The 22,347-nt window shown below is 33.9% G+C and overlaps 1 protein-coding gene across 1 annotated transcript in view; it reads right to left on the reverse strand.

Moving 5' to 3' along the window:
- LOC124541822 overlaps positions 1–22,347 on the reverse strand; it is a 38,327-nt gene extending 15,980 nt beyond the window's left edge. Inside the window, exons 1-3 of the mRNA XM_047119728.1 lie at positions 21,621–22,347; positions 7,430–7,435; positions 2,916–3,035 (exon numbers count right to left, since the gene is read on the reverse strand). Of these exons, the coding sequence (XP_046975684.1) occupies positions 2,916–3,035; positions 7,430–7,435; positions 21,621–22,347 (853 nt within the window). The remainder of the gene's footprint in view (positions 1–2,915; positions 3,036–7,429; positions 7,436–21,620) is intronic.

The following is a 22,347-nucleotide window of genomic DNA, read 5'->3' on the forward strand; positions in this document are numbered from 1 at the left end:
ATTTAGGGTCGGAACAACAATGAGAGAGAATTATTTGTAAACCAAACGGTCTATTGTTTGCTATGAAAACAGATCTTCAAATCGGTTTTTTAACTGCTTACAATATTGCACGTGTTGTTAAATTACAATTTAATTGTTTTGACGCCATTTTTGATATATGACTATAATTTTTAATGAGAACCTCCTCCTTTTTTGAACTTGATTGGCACACGGTTACATCGTTGTTAATTTATTTATTTTAATACTATTTTATATATATCTTGCCCTTTTCGATTTCTTTCTTATCCTGGCAGGGTCGCCATGTATTGTTGGGTTTACTAGTAATTGAATGAGAGATGTTCACTGTTCTGAATACGTTTATTGACTGCCCCGTCTTATACTTAATTACATATTGTAAAGTACTGTATACCTAAGGCTAAGCACACACTACACTAGTGACCCGCCCCGAACTGCTGCTCAAACGGATGCAATGCTGATACTAAATATACTACAGAATTTGTTCATTTACGACATCACATTAGAAACTTTTAAAATTGGCAGTGTTTTCTGACTATATTGAACCTGTATTATATACAAAAACCTTCCTTGAATCATTCTATCAATTAAAAACCCGCATCAAATCCGTTGCGTATGTTAACTTTGCCGTCTCGTAAATTCAAATCGTTTATAAATAAATAAATTTTAACAAAAAGAAAAACCGACTTCAAACAAATCTCAATTTTAAAACAAATGAATATGCACGAAAAAGTAATAAAAATAATTGCGTATTCAACATATTTTTTAGTCTTCCTAAGTTAAATGAAATGAAAAATATTAGACTACTTAAAAGTCGATTAACGATTATATCATGTAGTTATAATTATTGGTATATTTGGAGCCGGTGTCAGCCACGGTGCCCTTGCCCCAGCAATCAAAAGAAAGAAGCGAGCCCCTTGATTGATCCAGTATATTATTGTGTAAAAGGTAATCTGTAAAAAACATATTTGTTAAAGTATTCTCGTATTGTTTTTTGATATATATACTGTAGGGTTTTATTGGCTGACACCGACTCCAAATATAACAATAATTATAACTACATGATATAATCGTTAATCGACTTTTAAGTAGTCTAATATTTTTCATTTCATTTAACTTAGGAAGACTAAAAAATATGTTGAATACGAAATTATTTTTATTACTTTTTCGTGCATATTCATTTGTTTTAAAATAATGTTTTGTTTGAAGTCGGTTTTTCTTTTTGTTAAAATTTTTATTTATTTTTTGATTTTAAGTGAAGCTGATGTTGACTAACTAATTTTTTTAATATGGATAGATTAAGCGTTCCGTTTATATAAGTCAGAAACTACTTCGAGGACAATTCCAAAGGAAACTTGCGAATAAAGCAAAAATAGACTTTCGAAAATGCGGATTTAATACGTCACGCGGCGTAAACTACAAGGATCCCTCGAAAGAGCTGTAATCGAACTCAGCAAAAAAACTTTGAAAAAGACCAACTATATTTCGTACATCATATGACATCACATCACATACACAAAATTTGATTAAAGACAGTAAGAAATTCTGCCCCATATCGCACCCTAACTGCGAGCCGAATAGGAGTTCCATCACTACATAGTATAAAACAAAGTCGCTTTCTCTGTCCCTATATCTTTAAATCTACGCAACGGATTTTGATGCGGTTTTTTTAAAAGATAGTGTGATTCTAGGGGAAGGTTTGTGTATATAATACATGAACAATATAGTAAAGAAACACTGATAATTTTAGAAGTTTGCGATGTGATGTCGTAAATAAACAAATTCTGTAGTATATTTAGTATCAGTATTGCACCCGTGCGAAGCCGGGGTTGGTAGCTAGTTGATTATAATATTCGACTATGATAATTACATAAACATAACCACATTACGGAAGGTGACTCAAATATCCAAATAACCTATAAATAAAAGATTCGACTGAGTATCGCTAACGTGCTCCACAGAATTGTTCCGTTCCCTTCCGTTCCGTTACTTTGTCATGGATCCTGTGCTCAGAACCTTACCAAACTTTCACCAAATTACCCTTGAAGTATATATTTTATAATAAAAAAAGAATTATCAAAATTGGTTAACGTGATTTTCAGTTATTCACCTATTTGTCGCGCATATACATAATGCAAATTTAAGACTTATGTCGTTTTCACATGGATACCATCATCAGAAAAAAAAAAAATGGGACCCCACGGGACGCACTACCTTTCAAACAAAAAAAAATTATCAAAATCGGTCCACCCAGTGAAAAGTTATGAGGTAACAAACATTAAAAAAAAAAAAAAAAAAAAAAAATACAGACGAATTGATAACCTCCTCCTTTTGGAAGTCGGTTGAAAATATAGTACATTGGTAAAAAAGGCGTATTATTCGATACAAGATTTTGTAGATGATAAAAAGGCGTGGAATTAATACTACCTGTAGACTTCCAGGCAGGATATATTAATTTAAATAATTGTATTAACTAACAAGACTGTATTTTTTTTTAATGTTGAAAAAGAGTAACTACTGAGTTTCTTGCCGGTTCTTCTCGGTAGAATCTACTTTCCGACCCGGTGGTAGCTTCACTTAATTGTTAAATGACGATTCAAAAGTGCTTGTAAAAGCCCACTTGAATAAAGTTTATTTTGATTTTGATTTTTTGATCACAATTGAAATGTCTGATTTACAATTTCTTTCTATTTTTGGTTGATTAATTATTATTTACAATATATAATACATTATTTAGTTTACGATTCTTTAATCTAACTACCTATAATATTATTAACTTTTCTTTGTTACTTTTCATAATAATATAGAGCATCAATAACTTTACTATGTTAAGACAGTTGTAATATATATATTAGTTTTAATATCTTTGCATTAAGCTAAAGTGATTTGTTGGTCCTTACCTAAATAGGGGTGATGACAATGGGCCAGCAGGTGCTGAAGATGATGTTGGACAGGTATGGGCCGACTGGCGATGGGCTTTGCGATGGGCCAAGGATTCCCAAGCACCGGTTGGCGGTATTCTGTTAACAAAAATATTAATTTGTATTCAATTCATAGAAATATATGTGTGTGCATGAATGCATAAAATATATACACATAAAATTATATTTAGACAATATCAGACAAATATAGATATGAGACAACATCACATACATTACTCTGATCCCAATGTAAGAAGCTGAAGCACTTGTGTTATGGAAATCAGAAGTAACGACGGTACCACAAACACTCAGACCCAAGACAGCATAGAAAACTAATGGTAATCTACATCGACTCGGCCGGGAATCGAACCCGGAACCTCAGAGTAGCGTACCCATGAAAACCGGTGTACACACCACTCGACCATGGAGGTCGTCATATTATAATTGATTTCAAACCGATCGAGAATATCAAAATCCAAATAAGAAAAAACTATGATAAGGATAAATGTAATTATTTCAAGAGCCGCAACAAATTAACAAATGAATAATTACCTAGAGTTCTCTTACTAAGCCTTTTCTCTTTAAGGGGCAATTCAAATAACATAACAATACCCGATTACCTATATTATAAAATTCTACGCTTCTGTAATACTACAACAACCATAACAGCCTGTAAATTCCCACTGCTGGGCTAAAGGCCTCCTCTCCCTTTTGAGGAGAAGGTTTGGAATATATTCCTCCACGCTGTTCCAATGCGGGTTGGTGGAATACACATGTGGCAGAATTTCTGTGAAATTTGTCACATACAGGTTTCCTTACGATGTTTTCCTTCACTCGCAATCATCGGTTAAAATGCACGCGTTCTAACCACTGGGCCATCTCGACTCGTATTGGTAATACTACACTTGTGTACTAGCCATCGAGTAGAGTAACACGTCACTTCGATTTGAATGTCCAATTAATTTTATAATTATCATACTCAATGTCATAACACATGTGATATTTCACACTCGTTGCGGTGAGATTCGAGTATCTTGTTACATAATAGCCTACGGAAAGACAGACATATCTTATTGTATTCGACCGATCTAATAAATCAAATCAATTATATTTAAGTAAACTTCACAATGAAACGTTTTTGAAACGTTAATGATTAAACACTAACACCGTTTCGGAAAGCAGCCTCCAGCGAGAAGAAACGGCAAGATACTCGCATAGTTGCTCTTTTCATATAAACAGATTTACAATTTCGTTTGTTAATGCTTTTTGTTTTGCGATAATTAGTGTCCTGTGATCGATTTTCAAATTGCTGGCGATTTTTTTTTACAAAGTATTATTTTAATTAATAGTAAGATTTATAATGAACAAACATTCTTATTAATGTTGTCTTAAATTTTCGCGATTACTCATCCTACGTCCACCCGTGACCACGAACGCTGTATGGTGCTCGAAACGTCGGGATGTTAAAAATAATTAATATACGCGATTCAATTCCGTTATAGCTAGTTTTATTTTAAACATTCTTATTATATATTCCGTCATGAATTCGCTCGTGATATATGTGTTACATAAGCTGGTGACGGGAAGCTCGCTGTGTAGATATCAAGGAATTGATCGTTACAATCTTGGCTTTATCGCGAGACCACTATTTGCACATTTTCAAAAGAAAATATATTTTTTTTTCAGTGTGGAAAGAAATAGCAAATAGGTATTTTTTGAATGATTTATTAGTAATAATGACTCAGTAACTCAGGATAGCTACGTAAAATGCATATATCTACAAATTGAGATCTCAGAGCAAAGTGGTGAAAGCAAAAAATTAAACTTTGTCAATTATTCAATTAAGTAAAGACGCCTCTCAAACGAGCATAAAACGATCGACTAATCGCCGAACACCCTAATCGCATAACGCTATTATAAACAGAAAGCGTATCCCGCGACAGCGGCCCAACTCACGCGCGGCGAGCGGTTTGAAACGCTTTAAAACAACGCTAGATTCTGTGTGCTCATTAGTTTTATACCTACAATGACGTCACTCTAGCCATACTTGAATTCATCTGTATTAATACAGTTATTAACTACGAGATATTTACCATGTTTTTATTTCTTTTCGTTGGAGCTCAGAATTCCAGTCTCGTGAACAAGACATTCGTAGGTAATGTAAAAATATCGAGCTTCAACAGATAAAATTAAAAAACATGTTAAATACAACAACAAAAACAACAACAACAGCCTGTAAATTCCCACAGCTGGGCTAAAAGCCTCCTCTCCCTTTGAGGAGAAGGTTTTGGAACATATTCTACCACGCTGTTCCAATGCGGGTTGGTGGAATACACATGTGGCAGAACTTCTATGAAATTTGTCACATGCAGGTTTCCTCACGATGTTTTCCTTCACCGCTGAGCACGAGATGAATTATAAAGACAAATTAAGCACATGAATCAGCTGGGCCATCTCGACTCAGGTACTCTAAATATGTAGTTAAAACGTACAGCCGTTAATAAAAACGCACATAGATTGTCGCTATTTTTATTTACACTAACTACTTGCCCCTACTTTTCACGGGTAGAGTATGCATACAAAAAATGTTTCTATCGTTTACGATACCTATTAAGGTATATACTCTTAAGGTATAACTATTGGTGACGCACGCCAGTTGAGTGGGAGTCACTTGTTTTTTATAATCGTAACATTTGACAATACAAAATATTATTCAATAACACACTTAAGCCTTAACACGTCCATTAGTGAAAGATGAATCGAAATCCGTGAGACAATTTTTGAGTTTAACGCGTTCAAATAAACAGACATACAGATGGACACAGGTTTGTTTTATAACATGTAACTATATATAGCTATCAAAGTAAATAGTTTTAGTTTTTGCCTTCATTTAAAAAAGTACGAATGTTTTGAATATTAACAGTTTTTTCTTGTTTGTCTTGTATTTTTTTCAAATTTAAGGTAAAAACCTAATCATTTAGGTAGGTAGTTTTGACAACGGATTTTGACGCGGTTTTTTTTTAATAGATTGAGTGCTTATACAAAACGGTTTTTGTATATAATACACTAGCTGTGCCTGCGACCTTGTACTCCTTATTATATCAGTTATCTGCCAGTGAAAGTCCCGTCAAAATCGGTTCAGCCGTTCCAGATATTGGCCGGAAAAAACAGACAGATAGAAAAAAAATAGTAAAAAAATTATATTTTGGTATACCTTGTATGCATTGAGTAAGAAAGGGCTATTTTAATATTACAAATAGACACTACTATTTTATTAGATGTATAGATGAACAATAAAGTTAACAAACAGTAATCATTTGACAAATTGATATCAATAAACAAATTCTGTAGTACATTTCGTATCAGTATTGCACTCGTGTGGCACTGGATCGCTAGTAGATAATAAACCGCAGTGAAAGCCGTTGAAATAAGAGCGAGTATGGAAGTAAGTCGCGGGGCCCGCTGCGCTCGCGTCTTGGGCCCCACCCGACACCCTGTTTCTTACCTCCCCGTCTGTCAAAGGCACGCCGGCCGTTATATATTGTATGGCCTTTGTAATACCATTAATCATGTTCAAAGTGTTTTGTTTTTGACTCCGCGTATTAATTTAAACCTATATTATGTGAAGTGTATTGAGAGATCTTTGCTTGCGAACCGCGTCGGTGAGGAAGCGTGCGGTTACGCACTGCGGTGAGGAGCTACTGATATACATATATATACATATACATACTAGTGGTTGCCCGCGGCTTGCCTCACGTTTTAGGTTTTGGTTTTAAAGACTTAGGCAAAAACGGAGCTATGTCCTTACTTGAATGGACTTTGAGTTTGCTGCGTAACAAATTTCATGATATTCGATTATTTTGTTTGGTTTTTTTATGACATAGGTGGCAAACGAGCAGGAGGCTCACCTGATGGAAAGACTACCATTACCCATGGACATTTGCAACACCAGGGCTTGCAGGTGCGTTGCCGGCCTTTGAGAAAAGAGTACGCTCTTTTCTTGAAGGTTCCCATGTCGTATCGGTTCAGAAAAACCGGCGGAAGCTGGTTCCACAAAGTGGTTGTGCGAGGCAGAAAATGTCTAAGAAATCGCGCTGTTATGGATTTTCGGAGATCAAGGTGGTTTGGTTGTGAAAGAGCAACAGACATAAAGATAGAGACAGAACTTTCACATTTATAATATTATTATAGAGTTATCGCCAATGCGCGGTAGATAGGTACTCATGTGGTATAATTTCTTATAAAATTAGGCATGTTTTGGATTTGAAACATAAATTAAGCACATCTTATTTCAGTGGTGCTTGCCGGGGTTTGAACCAGCTTCCTGTAATTGTATAGCTCTGTAACCACTCGGCCACCTCGTCTCGGTAAAATGCAAAGTGCTATTCCAATTCTCGCTTCATATATATTCATTGGTATAAGTTTTACGTACATTGGTTGATTACTTTTATACTTGGTGGTAGGGCTTTGTGCAAGTCCGTCTGGGTAGGTACCACCCACTCATCAGTTATTCTACCACCAAATAAAAGAACTCAGTATTGTTGTGTTCCGGTTTGAAGGGTGAGTGAGCCAGTGTAACTACAGGCACACAGGCACAAGGGACATAACATCTTAGTTCCCAATTAATATATCCTGCTTGGAAGTCAACAGGTGTTAACTCCAGGCTTTTTTATCATCTGTAATATCTTGTATCAAATAATACATCTCACCAATTGGAGTTGTGTCCAAAAGTCTACACCCTAGTCTTGATATATTACAGATTTCAAAACTCCGAACGACAATCATCCCCAACGCTTTTGCAGTTGCTGACGCCTTCTTCCATCTACTTAATCTAACCAAGTCGACTTTGGCTATGGCAACAGTGGCTAGGATTTATTTACGCCATAAAAGCGAAAAAGGACAACGCCATGCGCCACCAATCTTGGGAACTGAGGTTTGCTGCTTGTAAATTTAGGATGTGGTCTTTGTTTATGAACGAAAGAAAGCTGACAAAGTTTTGATTCTAAAGTGTCACTGCATTAATAAAACAAATTGGGCTTAATTACCTGTAACTTTTTTTTATGGTACAGGTTGGAGGACGAGCATATGGGCCACCTGATGGTAAGTTGTCACAATCACCCATAGACAATGACGCTGTAAGAAATATTAACTATTCCTTACATCGTCAATGCGCCACCAACCTTGGGAACTAAGATGTTATATCCCTTGTGCTTGTAGTTACACTGGCTCACTCACCCTTCAAACCGAAACACAACAATACTGCGTACTGTTATTTGGCGGTAGAATAACTGATGAGTAGTTGGTACCCAGACGGGCTTGCACAAAGCCCTACCACCAAGTAATTAAATTCAATTAACACAACAGACAGACACCAAAAGATATCTATACTTCTATACTAATACTATAAATGTGACAGTAACTATGTCTGTCTGACGCTGTCACTAGCAAACCGCTGACCCGATATTGATAACATTTGGTATGAAACAAACTTGAAACAACATAGGCTTCTTTTTGAAAAAATTAATTTATCAAGATTACAACAATGTCTTTGCATAAAACAGCGATTTAAAGTAATTTAATTGGAAGCTAAATATACTAATCAATTATGAAATAAAGCTATTAATTTTATAATCGAAGCCCTCAGGGTGCATTAAGGGCGGCGGAGGCGTTGTCGCGGAAAACTTCGCCCTCAAGCATCCCTTCCCGGTGTGATTTTAATTATTTTCACGTATTAATTTCTTAAGGGACGGGGCGTGCTGTGAAATTGAGACATCATTTGCTTTATTGGTTGCCCTTGCTCTTGTTTATATAGTTATATCCTTTATATATTTTAACATAATTATACAACACAATATATTTTGACACAGTTTAATAACTAATGCAGTTATTATGGTCACATTTGTCCTACTATGTAATTTTTACTTGTTCCTAATAAAATATATATATATATTTTCCTGCAAAATAATTTAAAAAAAATTTTTGGAAAAAGAATTGATTCTTCTAAGGAGAATTTCCTATTTTAAAAAAGAAAATTAATGTAATGTTTTTTGTTTTCTGTCCGTTAAAATTTAATATATATAATAATATAATAGCACATCTGATAGTAGGTAGGTATTTTTATATTAAAAATGAAAACTTATTTTTAAATGTGTGTAATATATATTAAATTATTGTTATTTAATTTAAAACATAATCTATAACTGAGTTTATAAAACCTATTTAATACAAAATAATTACTTGATAGTGCTCCTTCTTCGAAGGCCGGCTCAAGTTGTGTAGCCAAAACATATTATATTCAATTTTTTAATTCTAAAGATTTTTTTTTAATTTACAAATTATAACGGCCAAGATGATTATTTGTAAGTTAGAACCGTTTTCAATTTATTTAGTGGCGAGCTATTTGAGATACTAAGGAAGATAATCATGTGCAAGGAACAATGTCCAATATAATAGATCCAATACACAATATTTTAGCAGTCAATTGAACAAACGATAGCCATACAATGAAATATTAATATATTTTATTATAAATCGCAACCATAATCCGCAATTCGCCAACAATGAACATTAAAAGACGTGCCTTAATACAAACACTTGAGAAAATATTAAAAACGAATAAAATATTGCAATAAAACATGCCTCTAACAAAACGGTAATCCCAAAAAAAATATGACGTAAAAAACAACATGGCGGGCGCGCCGTTTCAACAATAGATGAATTATCTTTCACGATTCGACTTTGTATGGGATTAAAATAATATTTATATTGTTTGCCCATTTTATTAGCTGTTTTGTTAGCTGTGTGGTATTAGTAATTGTTAATTTTATATTCTTTCATTGTTATCGAATGTTTAATGTGGTTCGAATGTGGTGACATTTTGCTTTTTTTTTCTTTACGTGTCAATGAATTTTTTTTTTCAGATCGTTAAAAATTGTGTGAAATGTTTGTTTTGACACTTGTCATATTTTTAAATATATAACGGCCGATTTTATTTCTGCCACTGTCTGACAAATACAACAATATTTGAGTTAAGATTTATAGTAATTCGCTTGTATTTAATTAAAATACGAATCTTATTTATGTTTTTGAAAATATATAGTCGTATACAACACACTAATTTTAATTAAAGTATTCAAACTGCTTTTGATATAAAATAATTTAAAACGTAAAAAAAATCTGGGACGCTTGTGTGTGAAAGGTACAATACAATTAGTAGATATGAAGAACACAGCCCTTGGGGGAATAAATGAAAAAGAAATATTTATATCGCACCTGGGAACTATTTTCTTTATCTTACTGATAATTGAAATCAATTACCTCTAATATAGGCCAGAAAAATCATTTTACGTGTGATAATGAGTTTTTCCAGGTCCTTGAAAGAATCTACATTCAAAACCGGTGGTCCCTTTACATATTTACTCAAATACATGTAGTATTTGACATGACATTTACCCTACCTAAATTAAAAATATTTTGTTTCTTTTTTTTAATTATAGTTAAAATTAACTGTTATATTTTCACATCAAGCCTAAAACTCTTTAAATTTAAAAATTAAAAAGTTATTTAAAATACAATTCTTAAGCATAAAAAAGGACACAAGCTAAAATGTAACCTCAAAACAAAGCAGCAAGTCACACTCAATACACCGGAGTCCAAAGCCGGCGTCCCCTCGGAATCAATTATTTTCACACTCCGCGCGAAAAATTGGCGCCGAATCGTTACGGGAGTCGTTTAACGAATAACAGTTAATTAAATAACGTTATACGTGTATCGGTATTGTTATACGGTTTTAAGTGATTTGTAATGACTCGTTATTTTTAAAATGTTAATAAAAGTTGTGTTGTATTTTAAATTGTTTTATATTTTTTTTTCGACATATGTAGATGGTATGTTATGTTTAGATTTACCATCGTACATTATGTATATACGATGGTAAATCTTTTACACATACATAGGTACAATATATATCATATTTTTTTGGATATTTCGCTGACTTCCTAACGCTGGTTATTCTCAGGTCAGGGTTTCTTTTGCGAACCGATGGTAGTGTTTAATTTTCAATAAATAAATGTATGTCTGTATTGAATAAAGGAATTTGAGTTTAAGATAACCACGAGAAGATTACTGGACGTATCGTTATGAGCCTAAGACCAATAGATATTGAACAAACGAGGTTTTGATACATATAGACTATTATTTCTTTTTAATTCCTATCCCTCCCTCTTTTTTTCCTAATGCCCAAGGCAGCGGCTGGTTGACAGTTAGGCAACTACTTGCGTGGATTTTCAAGAATAACACAATTAAAATGTTTGTTGTATATAATATATAACTATAATTCTCTTCGTACGGTCTAGTCCAAGGACTATATGCTTTTCCGCTAATCAGCGAAAAAAAAAAGATCTTACCACCATCGACTATCCTGCTCTTATCGAGTTTGCGGCGTTAGTCGTGATGATGGCCAGAGGCCTGATATACTGATTTTGGTTACTTGAGAGCACAGTCGAGTCCTAGTCAAAATCAATAATCAAAGTAGGCTTTTACATGCACTTTTGAAACGTCATTCAACAAATATTTTAAGTGAAGCTAGTGTGTGACACCACAAGATTCGACATGCTGGTTCAGGGAAACAGTGTTAAAGTCTGAATTTCCACAAAAAAGCTGAAGCTAAGATAACAAACGAAGCGAACACATGTAAAGTAAAGAGTAAAGTAAAGTAACAGCCTGTACATTTCCCACTGCTGAGATAAGGCCTCCTCTTCCATTAAGGAGAGGGTTTGGAATATATTCCAGCATGCTGTTCCAATGCGGGTTGGTGGAATGCACATGTGGCAGAATTTCGATGAAATTAGACACATGCAGGTTTCCTCACGATGTTTTCCTTCACCGCCGAGCACGAGATGAATTATAAACACAAATTAAGCACATATGTATAGTGGTGCTTGCCTAGGTTTGAAACCGCAATCATCGGTTAAGATGCACGCGTTCTAACCACTGGGCCATCTCTGCTCTCATGTATCTAATTCCAAATAATGTCTTTGTTCCGATTGCAGTTGAAACACTAGGACATTGGACGTTTAACTACACACCTACACTGGTAACAGTACAGCTGGTTCATTTTTTGGCCAGTTTTGGAATTTCGATTCAACAGGGAAATTCTGCTAGCATTCGTGCTTATTTCCATAAAGTTCCTTGACTATTGATTTTTAGGGAAAGGCAACTACTTTTTTTGGCAAATAGTCCATCACACGAACTTTTATTGTAGTACATTGAATTCACGCTTACTACATCAATAAACCGGTGATTTAAGAAGCGGGCTCATCATACCATAACGTTATATAAACCTGCTGCAAAATGTACTGTATCTTCTTCTATAAGTTTTATCTATATTGATTTAGTAGATTTTTCAGTTAGACAAAAAATAATGTCTAATGATCAGTAAGATTAAAATTTCAATATTATTTCTGGATCTAGATAATGCGTCAGCAAAATCTATTAATAGGCTCTACTGCTATTGATTCACTTGAGGTTTCCGGATGTCACGCTGGGATATGTGGGACGAGCACTCGATAGAAAATCACTAAATAAATCTCTGATTAGTTTGAGAGATTGGCAAATAAAAAAAATAGCGATATTATTATAAAGCAAAAAAAAGGCTACAGATGATATAATTACATTTCTACAAATCTGTAATGAATGAAACGACGTATTAATATTTTTTGGCACAATCGGATTTGTATGTTAATAAGTGTGAAGATCAATGATCATTATAAGCCAGGCTTTAGACCAACGAGAGGTATTTATTTAAATGCAGTATTACTAAGTCTTTAACGTTCATTTTAACTCAATTTAATTTATTTTTTATATAATAACCAGTGTCGTATAAAAACAATCTTTTAAATCGAAGTAAATATAAAATATGCGTTATTTGTTTAACGTTGTCGTAACATACTTCATTTTAATACAAGTAAAATAGCGTTATTTTTAGCGTTATATAAACACCGTGTATATAACAAGAACAAAGTGCAGAGTCACACTAAATGATTAAATGTAACTCTTATAATTAGAATGTTAACTTACGAATGTAGTTAACGAGATAATCCCGCTGTATTTATTGCGGCCGTGCTCGCCTGCGGGGAGTGGCGTTGGCATTATAATGTTTGGAAATGCTAGTTTATATTGTATTAACGAGGAATTGTTTCACTTATTTTTTGTGGTTCGCAATGTATTCGTGTGGAATAAAAGTTGTTGCGTGCACACGAAACGAAATGGCAGAATATCACAGCAATACATAAATCAACTTAAATCAAAAGTAATTTTATTCAAAGAAACTTTACAGTCATTTTTGAATCGTTAATATTTCAGCACTACCTTCGTTTCAGAGAGCAACCTCTAGAAGAAACGAAAAGAAATTTGCACAGTTGCTCTGTTGAAATAAAGAGATTTATAAAGTTGTTGTGAGGGACCCGAGCCTAAAGTCGGGCATTTTTTCTGTATAAGTTTTTGATTATGTTCTTCTACATTTATTATGTTGGGTTAAATCGTATATCGTTTAGAAAGCTTAACCACCACAAATCACTATATGTAGATTTAAGTTTTCCATATAAATCGTTCGATTCAGGGATTGCCTTCACAAAATTGCAAGAGATGTAACAAACGCAAATAGTGTTAAAGGTATGCTTTTGTGGATTTAAATTTCAAGTTAATTCCATAATGGCTAAAAATCCATTATTGGGTCTTTCTCTGTTTACGGAATATTATTTCGAGGCTCTTGATGAGAAACCTTCTATGAAAAAGAAAGTAAATCTATTTAAATGTTTACAGAAAATTAACTGCAGAATGTACTCTCACTTCTCATTAACAATAAGAATGTTATCATTTTAAACACTTTCCATAATTATAAACTAATAATAGAAAAAAAAACTTAATTTTTGCACAAAGAATCCTTAATTCAGTCCAAAAAATCAAACCGAAACGAAACGCAGATAATATAAAACCCGTAAAGCCGAAATCGTTCCAAATTCGAATAGCGTTAACTCGCGACCGCATCCCATTGGGTCGTTTAAATTCAGAACGCGTCTGCGGTCGTGTTAACCGTCACCGAGTGTTTCAAAATTAGAACGTGTGTTCAGGTTGTTACATTAGTGCATTAGTGTCGTGTGGTTGACTGAGATGTTTAAAACTGTTCATTTTATTGAATTCTAATGTTAAAAAAGTTTATTTTTATTTTAATATTTAACAAAGCCTATTAATAATATCTACATATTAAATATATTATATTATATAATGTGCAACAACAATAACAGCCTGTAAATTTCCCACTGCTGGGCTCTTCTCTTTAAGGAGAAGTTTTGGAACATATTCCAGATCGCTGTTCCAATGCGGCTTGGTGGAATACACTTGAATTTTAATGAAATTAGACACCTGCAGGTTTCCTCACGATGTTTTCCTTCACCGCCGAGCACGAGATGAATTATATACACAAATTAAACACAAGACTATTCAGGGTGCTTGCCTGGGTTTGATCTAATACGGGGCAAAAAAACGGGGAAAAAACTACGGAGCCATCTCGGCTCAATATAACGTACGTATACATATTATTGTTACAACTAAATATATTACTATTAATTAATAGATTTACTGAATTAACATAAGAATTAACAACATTAAATGCTTAAATATATATATACAAATATGAACTAAAACTAGTATTATATTAATATTATAACATTATATTAATATAATATTACTATTGTTAAAACTTCCTAGGGCGGTAGACCAAAGACGTCACATTTACTTAGCTATTGTATCTAGTCTACTATTCCTAAGAATTTTAATATAGCCAAATTATATAAATCATGACAATATTAATAATTATTGCACAAGATACAATCAAGAATCCACAATCAAATCCCTTCCATTCGAAACGGCAGCCGTAAGCCATCCAACATCACTAACTAACAGAATAACAATGAAACGCACCTGCAGACGCTTTCCCCTTTTATTTCACTCAATAATCGAATCGGAATCAGAACGATTCATACCGATCAATCGATTCTACATCGGAACTTTATAGCTTTCACGTAAAAAACCTAAGTAATATAAACTCCGACCGACTTATATAACACGAAACGGCAATAACGTTAAACCGTATTACAGCGTGTTAGGGTCGGTTTTCGAGTGACCGTTATATTTAACGTTATAACGTTACTCGGAGTTGAGTGAAGTTAGAGCGCGCGAGTCGTTCCGAATTCGAATATTATCGCAATATGGCGTAGAATGACATGTTAATATGAGCGTCCGGGACCCGAAATGTATAATTTTATTGAATTTTTCCGATATCGACTTATAACGGTCTCTTTTATGTTCGACTTCTTATTGTAACACTAGCTCGGCATGGCGGCTTTGTCTTTCTTAATCTCTTTACTTTTGAATTACTTTTTGCTTTAAAATTTACTTATATTGGCGAAATGAGGTTTGTTTTTATCTTTTTTCATGTATGATGTTATCTGATTGACGTTCAAATTTCGTTAAAAAAGCACAGTAAGAAGTTTTCCGTACATCTGAATGTTTTTCTGAATCACGATGGTCAGTTAAGATGTAAAAGTCTAAAAATCACTTTGGCCATTGTAACATTAGGACTACAGAAACATATAACTATAACTGATGAGAACTGATATAAATATAACTGATGAGTGGGTGGTACCTACCCAGACGGGCTTGCACAAAGCCATACCACCAAGAAACACTTATTGAAAACGACTCATGTTCTCTTGAGTTTTGGTTTAATTTTTAATGAAGTATTGTTGATGTTAGAAAAAATCAACAGATAATAAAGCGTAACGAGATTTGCTGTAAATGAAAGATTCAATGCTTCGTAACCAAAAACTCTATAACGTGCATATGAAATCCATGTACTTCTGTTGAACATTCTTTTAAAATAATACAACACGACAAGACACAATGTAACATAAGTCTAAATGTATTCAAAGGCGAACCACGTTTATCTAAATGGATATTACATTATAAAACATTAGTGTCGATATAGTTTTCCTATAATACATTATTATAGATTATATAAATTCAATAAAATAAATAAGAATGCATCTTAATATATTTTTTAGTGATTAATAAACCTTGACACTTTTTAACTCATCACTATGAAAGTTATCACATTTGGTTTTAAAGGAAACGTTTTGTACCCATCTCAATGCATTTGACCACAAATTGACGCTACGGCACATCTACTGCTACAGCATTCAGCATGGAAGCGTTTATACGCTTACCGCGTGATAAGGAATCCTCAATTAGCTCTAGGTTTATTAATAGTTATATTGTTTACCAAATTCAACTCAACTGCAACTGCTTCTTCTACTTATGCAAACTTTATAAATCATACACAATACTATTATATCTATCAAAAACAAAGAAAATTAGATAATCTTTTTATTACATCATTATTTTTAAAAAGAGGCACATTCATTTAAAATCTATTCATATAAAATCACGTTTTTTTTTAATTATACTTATTAAAAAAAACATTGGTAAGTCTTTATTAGACTTTTAAATCCAAAAAATTAAGAAATGAAACATCCCTACCCTAACAGCCGAGTAGTAGGTATTGGACCTCGTTAAATATTATGAGACGTGAAGAAAAAAATCCGAACAACATCTTGTAATAACTCTTTAATATCAACAAAAATATAATAGAGATATATCTTGACATCAATAATAAAATAATAAAGCGACTTGAGTCCAACGAAAATGCTAAGAAAAAGACATATTAATTTCGACATCTCCCATCTCTGTCTCGACAATTGCTCTTTGTATAGCGGTATCTCGCTCACGCCCCCGAGCTTAAGTGTCCCGCCAGATGTTGCCAGTTTTATTGAAAAAGTCCGGACGCCATATTGTGACTGTTAGTGAATTAAGATGTAGCATAGAGAAAATTGTTATTGGCAACGTTATTTTTATAACGTTTAACGTTATTTTTTTCGTTAATTGCTTTTTTCGTTGTGAAAACATTTATGAAATAGTTTTATATTTATTTACTGTGATATATTCAGTTAGAAAATTATTTATTCATGTATCTATTATAATACGTAGGTATGAAAGATAATCTACGGACTATCTCGTAGGCCTCTCTCAGTGTAGTATTCGCTACGAAAAAAAAAAGACTTTAAATATCTTGTAAAAATATGCTTGAAATAACACTGACCCACCAAACCCAGTGAAAAAAGGAACTAATATGAGTTGGCAGTGAGTTTTTGACTCGCTTAATTTTCATTATAGATCAGACAGAGAGACAGAGAAAGTCTTCACAAGTCATGTTAAATAGGCTATTTGACAATGCGAAAAATAAATTGTGAATTATTGTAATCAGTGTATATTATGAGTTTAAAAATGGTTATTTACTAACGAAACTTGAAAATAATACTTAATTTATTCAAAAATCAATAAATAAAAATGCATTTCTTCAAACGTTTGTCACGTGACACAAAACGCTCCTGATTGGCCGGGCTTACGATGAAGTCACTTTCTTGTTAACCTTGCTTTTCTACTATATGTACCACAGATTAAAATACAGCAAAGTGACGTCACCGACCTCATTGCAGCGCCATATTATCCAAGTAGCGTTTTCGCGCGCTATTTAAATATGTACTAGAAATAAAAAAATAACTTTTACTGGGTTCCTTAACCTGTACAAAATAATATAAAATGGATTTTAAAAACCAGTCACAGCCTATTCCGTCAGAAGTGCATAAATCTAATGAAGCACTACAGAAGAATAATCTGTTAAAGAAGAGGGAAGGAGAGCATCCACAGACTATTATACCGGATCTTCCTGTTTATAGTACTTATAATTGCGTCGTTGATGTAGGCCTCACGAGGCTGCAGCTTCCAGGGTCCTGCTTTAAAACATCGGGCCAGGTCAATGAAAAGTGTTTGATTGTGTTTATGGTGAAGCTTTTGGTCCTCTGCTTAATGTCAGTCGTATTGGAATAGGCATCCTCGTGCCGCAGGATATCGATAGTGAGAAAACAGACTCTACTTCTGTAAGTAATATTTCATTCATTCATTCATAATATTACTTGTTGTTTAAATGGTTAAATACCTTGTTAATAATATCGCAATATAAATAAAATATCTATTTATATAAATACGTCATCCTAGATTGTACCAAATCTATATCGAACAAAGGAACTCGATTTGATATGAATAAAGATACCTCGTACTACAATGAGAATAAAATATTTTCGTAACATCGAGCTGATCCAATGTCGTATCCGGCAGTCAAACCCAGTTGCACTCTGTTTCCTCATTGGCATAATCCGTAGTGACGGCAAATCCACACTGCCTCAGAGTTTAAACGCATCAACACCGGCTTCACTTCGAGCTTTTGCTGAAATTTAATTCAACAGAAACTATCGCGTCTTAGGACCCAAATATTGGTCACTTGAACACATAATCTTGGGTTAAACTAGCCAATAGACTAATTAGACAGTCGAAACCTCACTTGTCTATTGTAACTACAAGCAGTAAAATCAAAAAAGCAACTTTGTCATTGAATTCACGTGTCATTGATATTGAATATTCAATATGAATTCGATAAAAATACGCTTTGAATATCAACGAAATTATAGCATAAATAGCTTGGTAGATTCTCTTAAAATAGTTGCTAAATGGCAATTCAAAAGTGCTTGTAAAAGCCTACTCAAATAAAGTAAATTTTGATTTTGATTTTTTGAGTTAAGTGGAATAATGCTGTATTATAAACTACTTTAATATTTAAACTATATTAATATTTCACTGTATTTATTTAGTATGATTATATCTGTTTTGTACAGATCTACCTCTTTCTATATCTGTTTCTCTCCTCTGCCTTAAGGTCGCCTGGAAGAGATCGCTACTTTAGCGATAAGGCCGCCTCTTGTGCATCTTTCTCAATCGTGTTTAAATTATTTATTTATCGGTGTACAATAAAGGGTATTTTGATTTGATTTGATTTGATATAAATAGAGATATAATTAATGAAGAAGAGTTTGTAGAGCATAATACAGCTGATCTATTAGCAAATGGCGGTGATAATGTCAATCTAAGATTGATAAGTCCAGCGAGTCAGTTCTATAAAACATGTTTGTAATATGCGTTTTATACACTTATTGCCTTATTATTAATGAATATTTTAATTAAAAAAAACGTTTAAATATTAAATATGAGTAAGGTTAATTCGTAAAAAGTTACTCTTCCCATTCACACCCCTTAAAGCTGAAATTACCAAAAATCCTTTCTGACTGAACACATATACATAATAGTATAATAATGTTTGGTAAAACCTGAAACTGAAACGCTGAATATAATACACATAACATATAAAAATATTCAGAGGCTTTTACGTAATGCGCGTTTATATATAAATGTAATTATGACATATACAGATAAGTAAATAATAACTTCTGCACAAATCATCACCGCGTGGGTCTGTGGGTGGAATAGAATTGAAATGATTTTTTAAGAATAAGTGCCAACGGCCGCAACGGATTTAGCAAAATACACACTACATACTTGGCATAAATTTGCCATCAACGGAGTCAATCCCAACACGAAGACTATGGATTAAACCATTATAACATAAGACTACAACCTGCAGAGCTACAGCAGAGAGGTTCAATCAAATCAGATCAAATCAAAATAAACTTTATTCAAGTAGGCTTTTACAAGCACTTTGGAATCGTCGTTTTACAATTAAGTGAAGCTACCACCGGTTCGGAAAGTAGATTCTAACGAGAAGAACCGGCAAGAAAATCAGTAGCTACTTTTTAACATTTAAAAAATACAAAGTCATGTTAGTTAAATACAATTATTTAAATTAATATATCTGCTTGGTTGTCAACAGGTATTATCCCCACGCTTTTTTTTTCATCTATAAAATCTGGTATCGAATAACATGCTTTTTCTACCAATGTATTTGTTACAACCGATTTGAATTTACGAAACGCCAAAGTTAAAAATGTCTGCGGAATTTTAGTATAGAAACTGGACTGGACTTTGGAATTAATGAGAGAGGAATACACTTGCACCAGCTATTGAAGCAATAAATAAATCCATATTACCTTTTTCTCCAGATTCCGTGTAAGGACCAGTCGAACCATAAGATTATTTATTTTAACTGACAATATAATTAATGTTTCGGCCTCAAAAAACTTAATAAACTCATTAAAATATTTAACTTAATTATTGATAGAAAAATATATTACGACAATGTAATATTTTCTTAACGGCAGGGCTTTAAGCCCATTTCCAAGATTAATAGCACATTAGTGTTTTAAGAATAAGTAAAAAAAAATGCCATTGTATTTTTATGGTATAGGTTGGCGGACGAGCATATGGGCCACCTGATGGAGTGGTCATCATCACCCATAGACAATGAAGCTGTAAGAAATATCCCATCAAAAACAATACTTGTCAAAAAAACCAAGTCTCGCAACTCAGTTGTTCTACGGTAAAAAGTAGTGAGATCCATGTAATACCAAGTCTTATCCATGTAATACTTAAGCGACTTCCTGTCTTAATACGTCCACTCCCTAGGACCACGATCGTGGTCCATATATTGACTTGGTTATCGCACTAAATAATTTAATTAACACGTGTTTTCATGCGATGACCGAGTCAATATATGGACCACGACGCTCTTTTGCTCGACTTAGTGGGGGCACTACCGTGCCCCCAGATTAACTATTCCTTATATGGTCAATATGCCACCAGCTTTGGGAACTAAGATATTATTTTCCGTGTGCCTGTAATAACACTGGCTCACTCACCAAACCGGAACACAACAATATTGAGTACTGTTATTTGGCGGTTGAATAACTGATGAGTGGGTAGTACCTACCCAGACGGGCTTGCACAAAGTGCTACCACCAAGTTTAGTTATATAGGTTATGATCCCACCTGCCATCAAGAGGGCTATATGCCCGTCCACTTACCTAAACAATTTACGTATTAACCCATGAGTTATAACTAATAACTAAGTTAAGTAGAGCTACTCAGTTACAGCTAAGTAGAACCTCACCAAAGAACGCGAGTATGTCTAAAAGCGACATTACCTGTTATATACTTAATTCAAACATAACTAACTAAGGTACCATAATAGATCCAGCTATAACATTTGTAACTATTGAATACTGAACGATGTAATGTCAAGTTTGTCTTACCTATACACGTAGGTACAAAATTATACGACTGACTTCTCTTGTCTTATGCTGATAAACATTATAATATGAAATAACTTACTAAATTAGCTATATTTCTACTCAAACGGACTTAGATACGGTACGTGATGTTCCACATTCTGTCATTGATTTGATATAAAACTGCTATGTTAAAAAACTCTAAACAAAAAAGCTAAAATCTACCCTCAATAGAGTCAATACCCAAAACGACAATCTACAACCCAAGAGCGAAAAAAATTACGTTCAGTGGGAGACATAATATGATACACGCTAAGTAGCTATTTAAGCATAAAATAAAGATATCAAATATTAATAAAGTTATTAATTGCGGGACATTTACCTGATATCAAATATTGCCTGTACTAATTGTAGCTTAGAACATTTAAACATTATTGAATAAAGTTAAAGAATTATTAGAATTAGCTTAGAACACTATTGAATAAAGTTGACTCACCGTTCACATTCTTGGTCGTTTCCCGTTCTTCACCCAGAATGGCACTAACACTAAATTTAAGCAACGGTTTCTTTTGTTCATTATTATACTCCTCACAACTCCTAACCATATCGTCCGTGCTGTACTTCTCCTTGTCGCCCTCGTCGCCGGAATTCTCGTGGTAACCCGACGTCTCTTGGTAGCTGTGCAAGTTGAAGCGCTTCTCCAGCTCTTCCAGCCGTCGTATGCCGGACTTCTTGCAGGCGAACGGCGGGCACTCGAACGAGCCGCAGTGACAGCGCCGCGAGAGGGTCGGTATGTTCAGAACTTCTTTATCGGAACATCTGTCTTCGTTCCTCTGATACAAGTCATGATTGTAATACACCACATCGTTTTTCGTATTAAAATCGTCACTTTTGGAATCTTCATCATCTACTTTCTCGATTTCATCTGTACGCATTTCATCCTCGTTTTCAGCTGCTTTAGTTTCGTCGACGTCTGGAGTGTTCTCTCGGGAAACGCTCTGGCGTTGCATGTAATTCTCCAGCTGCTGGTTGATAAACTGGTTGTGGAAATTGACGGTCTTCTGCTGGTGCAGGATGTTGTCGACTAGAAATGGCGACGTCATGTTGAATGTGCCGACGTTGGTCTTGTTGTAGCACAGGCTCTGAATGGTCTTCAACATAATGTTGTGATTCGAGACAAAAGGGTTTAACTTGATTCCATTCTTCAGATCCGTTGGGTACAT

The sequence above is a fragment of the Vanessa cardui genome, chromosome 29 (assembly GCF_905220365.1).
Source record: "Vanessa cardui chromosome 29, ilVanCard2.1, whole genome shotgun sequence".
Taxonomy (NCBI): domain Eukaryota; kingdom Metazoa; phylum Arthropoda; class Insecta; order Lepidoptera; family Nymphalidae; genus Vanessa; species Vanessa cardui.